Source organism: Podarcis muralis, chromosome 2 (assembly GCF_964188315.1).
Source record: "Podarcis muralis chromosome 2, rPodMur119.hap1.1, whole genome shotgun sequence".
Taxonomy (NCBI): Eukaryota; Metazoa; Chordata; class Lepidosauria; order Squamata; family Lacertidae; genus Podarcis; species Podarcis muralis.
In genome coordinates, this window is record NC_135656.1 from 76,463,818 (window position 1) to 76,476,626 (window position 12,809).

The window sequence follows — 12,809 nt, forward strand, 5'->3', positions numbered from 1 at the left end:
ATTTTAATGTGGTTCAAGTACATAAGAAGTCTTCAGTTTACCTTTTGACTATTATGAATCTGAAATGGTCAGAAAAGTGGTTCATATGGCATTTATTATTCAGTACTATTATTTCAGGCTGCAATCCTATACACACTTATCAGGGGCTAAGCTCAGTTGAAGTGAATGGTGCTTTTCTCTGAATAGACATGCATAGGCAGAATTTGTTTTTTAAATGAGATTGGATGTGTCTGAATTTCTTCCCTGTCCTACTTTTTGAAGAAAATCTACATGGTAATAGATACAAGGGTAATGACTATCTGCAGATGAACTCCATAGTAATGTCTTAAATTAATTTATTATTAAAGCCCAATAATAACACAAATGTATACATAACTGTTTTTCTTCTAACTACCATGAAATGAGTTGGCAAACTGTCAGTTGTGCTGCCTAACGTTGTTCTGTACAGAACCTGCCTGTCTATTCTAAATTTTAAAAGGGGCTTGTTTTATTCTGACCTTGAAAATGGAAGCACTATCTGTATGAGCAGCTGAACTTGACTAGAAAATATTGTTCCTGTGGGTTGCAAAGCTCTGTCCGTTCGTCAAGCAACTTGTCTCATTCTTTCCTCCATTACAGATCGAAGTAGTCAATACTTTCAAGAGTGGCACTTCCTTTCAGGGGGCTCTCAGGAGACAATCCTCCGTCACAAGCCAGAACCAGGATGTAACCAATATTTCTAGCCCTAGCCACGTTTCGTTATCCAATGCTCTTTCCTCTCCTACCAGCACAACTGCTGCGGCGGCTGGGCGTGAGTGTGTATTCTTAATGCATCTGATTACAGAGATGCCAACTTATCTAGCAGTCATTCAAGACTGGGCCATTCAAGATTATGTCCCTTTCCCACCTCTTATATTCCAGAATAAGTCATATAGTTGAAATATTGGCACACCATAGTAGCACTCTTCCTTACAGGTCTCCATTTTCAGAAATAGGGTGTGCCTCTATAAAGCTACCTCCTATGGAATGAATACCAATTTCTTCTTTTATGAAAATATCTCTATATCATAAATCTCCTCTGAACAGTTCACATGTTCACATTTCTTCTTAGATTGTAAACTACATCTCCTGTTGACTCATCTTTCCAAGGCTGCTTCGCTTTATAAAATATTGGACTAGATTTTATGTAGTAGGACAACACTTGAAAACACATAAAGCAGGATTCTTCTCACACATGCTCTGAGATAGTAAATTGTTCTATTAAATCTATTATCACGCCCATTCCTTTAATACTGTTATCTATGCAGTTCACTACTGAATGCCTAGTATACTTCCGGTTGTATCCAGTGTTGTGCCTCCACTGACGAAAGACTCTTTGGTCCAGTGGAGGCTCTTATCAGTGGAACAGGGAAGGAGACTATTCTTGCCATCCACCCCTGCAACACCCGCCCCAAACAACGACACTGTTCCAAAGTTCCCCAAACTCCCTGGGGAAATTTTTATGGGTGGTGGGGACTGCAGGGAGGAGGGTGAACATACACTTAATTCTCCTTTCTGAGGATGAAAGCTATTGTTAGATCAAAGAGGCTTCCATCTTTGGATACAATTCTATTCAAATAAATAGGAAACATTATACCCTGTAAAAAAAGTATAAATAATCAACAACCAACTTAAGAATTTCCTATGTGTGCACCATCCCTAAATGTATTCCATCAGTGAAGAGTAACATAATAGATGCTAAATATTTAGGTTTAGTAAATATTAGGATTTAATTAGAACTTGTTTGTTATAACTGGGATGTGTTATAAGACAGTCTCAGTGTGTATTATAACCAAGTAATGTGAGGGGTTTGAAGGGTTTAATTAGTTTTTATGTGTAAAGATTTCTATCAGACCTTGAGAATGTAATCAAGATTCATGTGTATTGAAAGATGTGTGTGTGGACCTACTTCTGAGCACCAGCAATTAGCATTTGAAGAGTTAATTAACCTAGGTAAACATCCTAAGTGTATACCAGCCTTTAATCCTAGTCAATCAACTAGTGTTGATGAAGTCAAACAAACTCCTTTCATAGGTGAGCCTTGGAGAATTAACCATTTGTACTTCAGCGCATCAAAAGTTCTAGCCATTAGAATGTGAATGAGTAAGGCGGCAAATAAATTAGTAGAAATAATAAAAATAATAATAGTAATAAATAATTTCATGATTTATATTCTGCCCATCTGACTGGGTTGCCCCAGTCACTCTGGGTGGCTCCCAACAAAATATTAAAAACACAATAAAACATAGATAGACCAAGATAGCCTGCAGATCAGAAAGGAGGCTGGTGATTCTGCCGTAAGGCTAAGGTGGCATTTTGAGGTGCTGCTGCTGTGCACCCCTCCATTGAAGGCTAAATGTTGTATATATGTGTAAAATAAACCATATATATATGTATGTATGTATGTAAAATAAACCATATATGTGTAAAATAAACCAAAATAAACATGACAGCCTCTGCTGTGTCCGAACTCCCAATGGAAACATGGTCCTGGGTCACCCCCCAGGGGCCCCTGGAATCTTGCTACTGCTCAGCAAAGATTGGGGTGGCATGTAATACTGGTGTCAGAAGTGGGTTCACACACACACAATCCAATACACATGGATCTTGATCACATTTTCAAGGTCTGATACAGGCTTTACACATAAACACAAATTAAACACTTCAAACCCATTGCAGCATCATCATCATTATTTTATTTAAATCTGTTATTATTATTTTATTATATATTTATGACCTACCTTTATCCTGACAGAGACTTTCAGCAACATACTTTAAACGCAATTAAAAACCTAAAAACACAGCTACACAGGCAGAACTTACAGCTCTCACCCCACTAAAGGAGGCCACAATGCCACATTTCAAATTAAGTCAAAAGAACAGGTAAAGAGGAAAGTATTTGCCTGGCACCTAAAATATATAGAAAGATAATAATAATTTTATCGTTTGTACCCCGCCCGTCTGACTTGGTTGCCCCAGTCATTCTGGGTGACTTCCAACATATATAAAAGCATAAGGAAACATTGCACATTAAAAGACTTTCCTATACAGGGTGTGCCTCTCTGGGAGAGTTGCCACAAGTGGGCAACCACTGATAATATTCATTTGGTAAATATGTGCCTTTAACAAAACTACTCAAGTTACAATAAGATTGCTTCCCTTGCCAGCTATTGCTTTCACATTATCTGTGGTAGCTGAACAAGTATAAAATGTGCATGCATAGTCACATGAAAGTTGTTATCCCATGGTTACTATTTTTCTGCAATTGCATTTAACTACATTTTTAAAAGGCTGTTTAAACCACTTAAACATTTATAAAGAGTTTTGAGGCAAAAATGAAATAGTTATGCATGCATGTTAGAGCCTTTGACTTTTTAAAAACCAGATTGCACTAAAAAATATTGGGCAAGACCCAAATTCACACCACCACGTGCAGCTTCACTTTTCCTTTCTCTGCTTTTCTGCAGCCCCAGCCCCATTCTTCTCTGGGGAGGTGGGGTCTGCAACTCTCTGGCAAGAAGGAGAGAAAGGATAAGTCCCGCTTGTGTGAATAGAAGTCTGTCATGCAAGTGGGCTGCTGTAGTTGAATATCAGCAAACCTTTCTGTGCAACTAGCTGGTCATATGTTCCAGTAACTTTAAAAAGCAGGCAGGAACCAGCATATAGGATATGAAACCCAAAGAACTGCATATGCCATCTTTCTATGCTAATGCCATTGCAATTGATACTCCTGCTGTAGCTGGCATTGGAAGCTAACTCTACTTGCAGACTCGGAGCATGTAAAAGTTGCACATTTTTCTTCCACCTGTCATTTAATCTCCTTTATCCTTCTGTTCTAACATATTAAAAGATAACATGCTGCTGCTTTAGTTTTAAAATTTTAGCTAAGAGGTATCACTATATATATTATAATGCTACATTTTCAAAATTAGATTTGGAGTCACATTTCCTGTAAAATATTTTGGTTAGGTTGTTGGTTGTGCAAAGCCATACCGATGTGTGATACTATAAACTGAATATTGCAATGATGTTGCCTTTTGGGGTTGGATAGGCTTCAAATATAGTGCTAATTTTGAACTCCATTAGCTAAGATGCAGGGTTTTTTATTTTTATTTTTTGTTTTAAAAACAATCTTCAGCCACGGAGGAAAAGGAGAGAGCTTTTATTTCTCTTGATAGGCCTTCTAGCATTATAAAGAAGACGATAACATTATGGGACACTGACCCACAGACCCTCTACAGTTTGTATATCTCATCCCAGTATCATTTTGCTCCCCCACTTTTTTTCTTTTAGGAGGGAGGAAAGGGGTTTAGGAATTGAGTATAGATGCTATTGATGTACACACACCGTGTGCTCTGGCTTCTGTCACAGTGTCCCATTATGCCAGAAGCGGTTTAAACATGCTGGCCACATGACCCAGAAAGCTGTCTGCGGATAAACGCCAGCTCCCTTGGCCTGAAAGCGGAGTTGAGCGCCACACCCCATAGCTGATTTTGACTAGACTTAACTGTCCAGGGGTCCTTTACCACACCAAGCAATGCCACATTCTGTGGGTGTGAGTGTGCAACATCTTAGGATCCCCACTGCATGTAAAAAAAAAAAAAAAAGCACTGGGTTAGTGAGTCTGTGAATGGACCCCATCCTATCACTAAGTAATGTACAATTTATTGTTTCCCATGAAGTTGCTAGCAAACAATGATTATGCATTCTGCATTGTTTTTTCATTCTTTTTGAAATATGTTGAGAGTAGAAGGATTATTTTTCTATATAAATGGCACTTGTCTGAACTACTACTTCCATACAATGCTCATGCCATTGCTGTGGTGTATTGGCTTGAAAATGTTGCTGTAGCTTTAAACTCAGAACCTGCACAGTGATGCCAGTTCATGAAAACATCCCGTGTACATTACTGTACTCTCAAAGTCCTCTTGCGGATGTGCCATTGAGGGTGAAATGGCCCTGAATATTTTCAGTGCTCTGAACGTATTTCAAAATGAAGGGAAGTCTGACTGCAGTTAAGTTAACATAAGACTTGCTTTTGCACAACCACATCCTTAACTAAAAATAGAAGCAGTTAAACCTAAGAGTTGGCATCTCTTGGCAAAACGGACTTCATGTTTACATTTATAAACTAACCGCCTTACTGTCCTTTCAGTAAAATTGCAATATTTGCTTTTGTAGTGCCCAACTCTCTACTTTCTGAATATTAAATGTGTTTGTTTTCCCAGAGGGCTAGAGATCACTGGACAAAAGGGTTCAGCAGGAGAGAGTGAAATAAAAAGAGGTTGTGAGTCTTTAACCTTGAGCCTGACAATGAATGTGAACCAAACTCAAGATACTTGGCTTATATGAAGCCAGGTAAACATTCGAGTATAAGCTCATATGCTACCTACTGTAGTACATCTGAAAACTGGTCCTGCATATTTAAATGGCATTGTACTTAGGAGTGATATTCTATCAGGGTGGTGTTTTGTTCTTCAGTAGAGGTAAAAATCTGCAGTATCTAAAAATTGTATTTATCTTTTCTTTGCTGGATGCAAATATCTATGTCTCACTTTCAGTGTGGGGCAAAATTGAAGCACTTTTTATTACAGCAGCAGAGAAGAAAGAAGTGGAAACTTAAAAGCCATGTCAAAATGTCCTGAAGTGTTGTCCTTAACCCCACCCGTAATCCCGTGTTAAGAGCAGTTCATTTTTTCCTGTTGTCTCCATTCCTGTGAGAAAAGAGAGCTGTACATCATCGTTTATCATCTCTTGACATTGTCCGTTTCATGAACACTGTCCATTACATGATCGCCATGTAGTTGATATCTATTTCTGGTATGTCCCCACATGTACATGGAAAGCAAACACACATACGATCTTATATGAGTGTCATTAAAACCTGCCTATATAAGGAAATAGCCCAAAAGTCTACATCTTTAATCCTCGCAACTCTCAGTTTAGTGAGCTAATTAAACTATATAGCTATATAACTATTTTCTTCCTTTTAATATAACTTCAGGAGACCCTAATTATAAAGTGACCCTCCAGATATTGTTAGTTAGTTTCCAACTACCATAAGCCCCAGCCAGCATGGCCAATGATCAACAGCATGCAACAGAATTTTGTGAGTTACCCTTCCTTAGAAGGACTCCTGCATATTCACTAAACCTCCCCACCCCCTTCCCACCCAGCTCACAAAGTTCAGAAGTATGGCACTAGCGCATAAAATATTTTTCCTAATGTGTCCTTCTTTTAAAAGTTCTCAGGTCAGAATCTCAAATTATTTGTAAACAGGCTAGGTTCATGCTGATGCCTATAAATATCTTCTACTTGAAGAGATTGTTGATCACACTGCATATTTAGACACATGCATATTACTTCTGAGAAGAAGGACTACTTTGGTAAATGGCTACATAGGAAATTGTCTTATAACAAAGTCATGTGATTGCTCTAGTTCAGGGGTCGGCAAGGTTTACCTTGCCTGGGCCGGTTCACACCAGCAGAGATTCCCTCCATGGGCCGAATTGTGAGCGTGTATGAACACTCGTGCTCGTGATTTCCAGCATCTGTGTATGCACAGATGTGATTTCCGGCGTCTGCGCAGACACGATTTTCAGTGTGCCGTCGCGATTTCTGGAGCCACAAAACGAGTCCCTGCGCCACGCTGTGCTGGTTTAGCACAGTGCACGGGGACTCACCAAGCGGGCAGCTCAGTTTGGAGGCAGCTTGTGGTGCATTTAAACGACCCCCGTGGGCCTTAGGTTGCCAACCCCTGCTCCAGTTAGTGCAGTATTGTCTACCCTGACTCACAGTGGCTCTCCAGTTATAAAACACTATATATGCAAGATATATATATATGCTTGGTCCAATCCTGTATTTTTATTTATTTTTAAATTGTATACCCAACTCCTTGCTGCAAACCTCCAGGGTAGGTGACACATGCAAAGATAAAATATCAGAATATCATGTCACAGCCCATAATGTAAGATTCTAAAGGGGAAGGTTCCAGAGAGTGAATCACTGTTGCCTTACTATCACTATCCTGGAATGGCTGAGCTGGTGAACTAGTCAGAGCTGGAAATCAGCCCTCTGTGCCACCGAAGCCACCTGGGCCTGCAGGGGCAAGATAGAACAGGCTTCCTACCCACAGGGGTTGTGTGTCTCATTTTGCCACCTGAGGCAAAAGGGATAGGTATTTCCCCCCTTCCACTGCCGCCCTGCTGCTGAAGCCTCCCTACCTGGGGTATTCAGTGGTGCTCTTGAAGCAGCAGCAACAATGGTGGGTTCCATTAAGATTTGGGCAAGATCTCACAGAATTGTCAATCGAGCATTTCCATCTATTGTGGACCAAAACTGGCACACATTATTTATTTACTGTAGTAATATAATTCCCCTCTATGACATTGACAGCTTACAGTGTAGAATGATAAAATGCAATTTAAAGACACAAGACCTCCAGCACAAAGAATAATAAAAGGAGATAAATCATGGTTCAGAACCAAGCATGCACCATGTTGGCTATGCGTAATCTGTAGTCAGAAGGTACATGAGACTACCGCTTTGCAAAAGCTAAGGTGGTTTGTGTATGGATGGTTGAGGCATCCATGCCAGATTGTTTTTTCATGATGGAAGAACGGTGGGGTGCAAATGTCGGAAAACAAATAAAACACTCAAACATTTCTAAAGGCCCCAGAGATTTAGAATTCTTCACCTATTTCCAGGTGGAGCATCCCTTGCTCAATGCATTTGCCATTAGTATCTCATTCAGACTAGCATTAATACCTCACTCATAATTAGGAGAAAAATAAAAAGCTCAACAACTCTAGAATTCATTTATAGTCATAATACATTTCCCAACAATTCACATACTTGCCATTCTGTTTTTTCCTTGCTAATTCTTTCCTTCAAGAAATCCTGTCTTTTCTCACTAATAACATAGTAGAAGCCTCTGCTTTGGCAAGAGCCCACCAGGCAAGCCACTTCTGGAAGGAATCTAGAATGCTCTCCTGTTTCTGGTCACGGAGAACTATTTGTCCTTTGCTGACTCAGCAAGGCATCCTGCTGCTCCTGCAGCTCAGTGCAGGCATAATGAATTGGTGGGCCACCCGAACATTACTTCTATTAAGTACCTGGCTTTCCCATGTTCTTATGGCTTAGTGATGGAAAGGCAAGAAAATATCTTGACATAACTAAATGGACATCAAGTACTGCAGATGAGGCATAAAAATGTACCACCTTATGCACTTAACTTTATGAATGATGTTCATAAGTGAGCCACAGAAAATGAAGGAATCGGACTTTTGTAATTCAATTATATGAAACCCAATAATCACTATATAATTTTCTAGTCTTAATTGTTTATTAATAAGTTATTTTAAAAACAAATGGCTAGAACAGTGGGTCTATACTCGAGTGTTTACCTCACATATGCATGAAGAAAAAATAAAAGTTGTATCAACAATTACATGTTCACATTATCCAGGCTTCCAAGTGTAGTTGTTGTGTGCCAATTAGCTGTGTTTATGTGATTACTGTGACTTTTTCCTGTATAGCATGTTTTTGCCTAAGTATTTTGTCTGCTTGGCTTTGTGTGTGTGTGCGTGTGCGTGTGTGTGCGCGTGTGTGCTTTTGGCTGCTTCATTTAGATCTTGCTTTTTTCAAAAACCTATGCTCTGTTCTTACATTTGGCTCCTATGTTTGTCTCTCATACCTATCCATCCATCCAACTGTGTCTATGTTTTGTGCTTTCTCGTTTGAGACATACAATTTGTTTTGTGTTGGTTTTTTTTTTTGTCTATATAAATGAAACTTTTTAAAGAATAAATTAAAAGCTTTCTTAATTATTCACTGCAAACTATCAACATGCATGGTTCTACATTTGCATTTGGATTAACATGGCTTGTCTTTTACTAGGGAAATATCACATGAGTGGATGTTTGCTTTCTTTAACCAATGCTTCCCATCAGTTCTGCGAACAGTTCTGATGGCTTTAATCTCATATGGTTTTAACATTGCAGTTGATTCAGACACGTAAAATGCACAAAACTGAGCCACTTGTTTATGCATTTAGCATCCAGAGACTATGGACTACAGCTGCCTGCTCTGCCCTAACCATATGCCACATTTTTTTCACCAAGACAAAAAAATGTAAATCATCATGAGATGTTTTGAAAAAGCAGTTACCACTGACATCTTTTCTATCTTTTCCCTCCTCTCAGATCCGCGTCGTGAAGGCATTCCGTAGCTCTCTCTATGAAGGGTTAGAAAAACCAGAATCTAGAACCTCCATTCACAACTTTATGACTCATCCTGAATTTAGGATAGAAGATTCCCAGCCCCATATCCCTCTCATTGATGACACAGAACTAGAAGAAGACCCTGCACTCAAGCAAAACCCAAGCCCACCGTCTTCACTGAACAAGAACAATAGTGCTATCGACAGTGGAATAAACCTTACAACTGATACAAGTAAATCAGCTACCTCTTCTAGTCCAGGAAGCCCGATCCATAGCCTGGAGACATCACTTTAGCTGAAAATGTCACTGCAAAAATATTAATATAAATATATACATAGAGAGATATGTATAAACAATGCTGGCTGAGAAGCTGTTTGAACTCCTGTTCACTTTGAGAGGGGGGGGGACAGAACAAACCACTGATCATGATGGTTTTGGGGGATTTACATATGGCTGATTTACATATTCCCCTCTTGCTCCCCCCCCCCTGCAGAAACAAACAAAAACAATACAAATGCCCTCCTGCATGAATGTACTACCCACTTCCAACCTTCCCTTCTTTTTATTCCTTAAGCAGGAAATGCAGAGGACTTCTTTGAGGCTATTTATCCAATTCACTGGTCTGTGAGTTTTTTTGGGTTTTTTAATGCTTGTGTGGCATGGACTCAGTTGTATAGATTAATTTAAATATTTTTTTTGAAGTTGCAAAGCTTAACTTGCACAGTAGATTTGCACCAGTTGGACAGAGGAACCTAAAATAAGCATTTATGAGACTATATATAGAAATATATAAATATATACATAATATAATTATATATGTGTATATATCCATATATATATTTATATCTGTATACAGATATAGGTATAGATATATATATATATAAAGTTTCTTTGTTGGCATGTTGCCTTTTTCTGCTCAAATTGCTATATTTTAACTTATTTATGTCCTAAAAATAAAGAATGTAATTTGTTTACAGAACTGTAGATAATATCCTTAACTATTTGTAGGATTAAGACAGCACTTCCTGCCGAGATAATATTCAAATTGCTCAATTCAATGAAAATTTCTGTAATACGGCACCCTGGATGTTTTATTACAACTGTGATCAGATTTTTGCCTGATAGGTTTTTCTTTTTTTGTTAAATAATGTAGATATTGCTAGCAAATAACAAAAGAAGCCAAAATATAATATATTGGATGTAGCATTGTGATCCTATATAGAGGGTGATGAAACAGAAAGGCTTCCTTTGTTTTAAATACACATTTAAATGATCAGGTTTTTTGCTCTCTCTTTTTTAATGAATTATTTGACCTTATTTTGATGCAATACTTAATGATGAGGCCATTTCATTATTTAAGTGTATTGCAATGGCTTCTTAAACATATTTTTTTTAAAGATTATAATAAACCTCAGTGGAGTTTCTGAATATCAGTTAAAAAATAAGTTATATTTGGCTTTGTATGAAGATCAAACTAATGTTTAAATACTGTGTGCTGGATTCTATTCCATTAGAAATTTAGTCATTTATTTCTTGAAAAATATGGGCTGTTGGCATTTTGGATGAGAACCACTATGGTTTGTTGCTTTGACATTTAAAAAGAAAAATAATATCATTTCTGCACTATGTAGACCTGAATGAAACTTTATGAAGTGTATACTGAAATGTGCTTTGTGTGATTATTTTTAAACCAAGCTTGTCTTCCTGTAGTCACAAAAGTATATTATAGCAAATCCACTAATGTTTTCCCCTTGTATTGTGCTTTCTACACTGAAAGCCATTGTAAACAACTGCAATATTCTGGGTGAGATTTCTTTTTTCTTCAAGATGGTAACAGCCCTGGTAATTTAAAAGCTTATATAATTGCTATGTCAACCACTTGAATGCAAAGCACTTTGTGGGTCACAGATTTTTCATAAATGACTTTTGTATTTAATACAAGGTTTGCTTCAAGACTTTTCAGCAAATGATCTTTTCCATAAACTTGTACAGTGCAAAAGACATTTTGATTAATATGATCAATTATGCCAGAAAAGTTGGGGGGAAAGCCCTTTAAATTAGCTTGAAAACTTTATATGTTGTTGTATTGCCTGCTGTTTTAAAGTTGGCTAATAAGGTGGAACAACTGTAGTCAGAAGAACTATTGCAAGCCAGAAACTCTTCAGACAAGATGAGATTCCTGGCCAACTACAGTTTCAGATGACTAATGTTTTGAGGGCATATCAGAACTATTCTGCCAGGTAAAGTTCTAACCACCTTGAATTGCCAGCTTCTGGACTTTCGTAAGAAGCTTTTAATGTCTTTTGGCTCTACATAATTCACTCTGATCCAAACGTCTGGCTGAACAGCAAACCTACCCAGGCTTACACAACCCTCTTCTCAACAGACAGTGTTACCCGCTTCTTAAATCTCAAAGCTGGCATGACAGTCCAGTTGACCAGCTTATTCTTAAAATCAAACTGACTGACAGTTAGGCAGGGTTTATCCCTGGATTGTAAATAACAGCAACTAACTTTTGTGTAACACTGAGGTTCTATGATCTCCTTGGGATACTATATTTGAAATACAATAAAGTCTATTTACAGGGAAAAGCATGTAGCTCTGGGCTGAAGAAACTACAAAATTGTTGGCACTGGAATATTTTGCCCCTTAACATCTTAATATTGATGATTTGCCTTTTATTTCAAGCTTGATTTTCATCAAATACTTTTTTGATTTTCATTTCATTTTCTGTGTGTGCGCATTGTAATACAGATTCTTAATAACTAGTAGGGTACTATTTGAGACTTGAAAAACTGTTAAAAAGAAACCAATATTTCATTCTGTACATATATAGTTTAAAAAGAAAGAAAAAGACAATATAACATATATATTAACTGTGATGCATAGGAAACTTCGGATTCTGTCAACAGAAACCATGCTCTCTCTTTATATATATATATATATGTATATGATAAACAGACTGGGGGGGGGGGGAGAAAACAGATGAGCTGATAACAGCTTTTCAACTACAAGCTTTGCACCTTGTTCCCTTTCTTAATTGCTTGGCCTCTCTATGATGGGAAGAATGGATCAAAAAACCAAAATGGTCTATATGTTGAAATTCACTGCAATACATAAAATGCTTGCTCTCTGCGTACTGTACCTAAAAGCATGAGATTTGTGGAAAAAAATACAGCAGTACATTTGGCAATTCATCCCACTAGGGGTTATTATTCCTATATGTTTATTCATCTGTTTTTATGAATTTTTTAAATCTAGACAATAATTGTAAATAAAGAACTTACTGTCTCTGTTCATTTAATACTATGCAAAAGGTTATGCTTTCTATTGTTATTCCTACAGTGTGATGCTGGAATGTTTGTGGTTTCAAAAAAAAACAGAAAAAAACACACAACAGTAAAATTATGTGATGTAAATTATTTTATAGTTTGAAACAAAATGATAACATTTTACTCTTGCTGCTTACTGTCTAATAGCTATCTCCTGGCAGGAGCACAAGTGGAAATTGAAAAAAAAAGTAATAAATTCACAAAGCAGCATGAACAATAAAAGTCTGAATATAACATC

General features: G+C 37.6%; 1 protein-coding gene across 19 annotated transcripts in view; it reads left to right on the forward strand.

Annotated features, from left to right (window-relative positions):
* The window catches only part of ATP2B2 (ATPase plasma membrane Ca2+ transporting 2), a 355,474-nt gene extending 342,665 nt beyond the window's left edge, over positions 1 to 12,809 (forward strand). For 12 of the 19 annotated variants that reach the window (XM_077924814.1, XM_077924817.1, XM_077924815.1 and 9 more), the window contains one exon: positions 9,222 to 12,809. In XM_077924814.1, coding sequence (XP_077780940.1) covers positions 9,222 to 9,533 — 312 coding nt within the window. In that variant the 3' untranslated portion in view covers positions 9,534 to 12,809. Of the gene's footprint in view, positions 1 to 618; positions 791 to 5,246; positions 5,377 to 9,221 lie in introns of all 19 variants that reach the window. The other 7 variants (XM_077924821.1, XM_077924824.1, XM_077924826.1 and 4 more) reach the window with 5 other exon arrangements.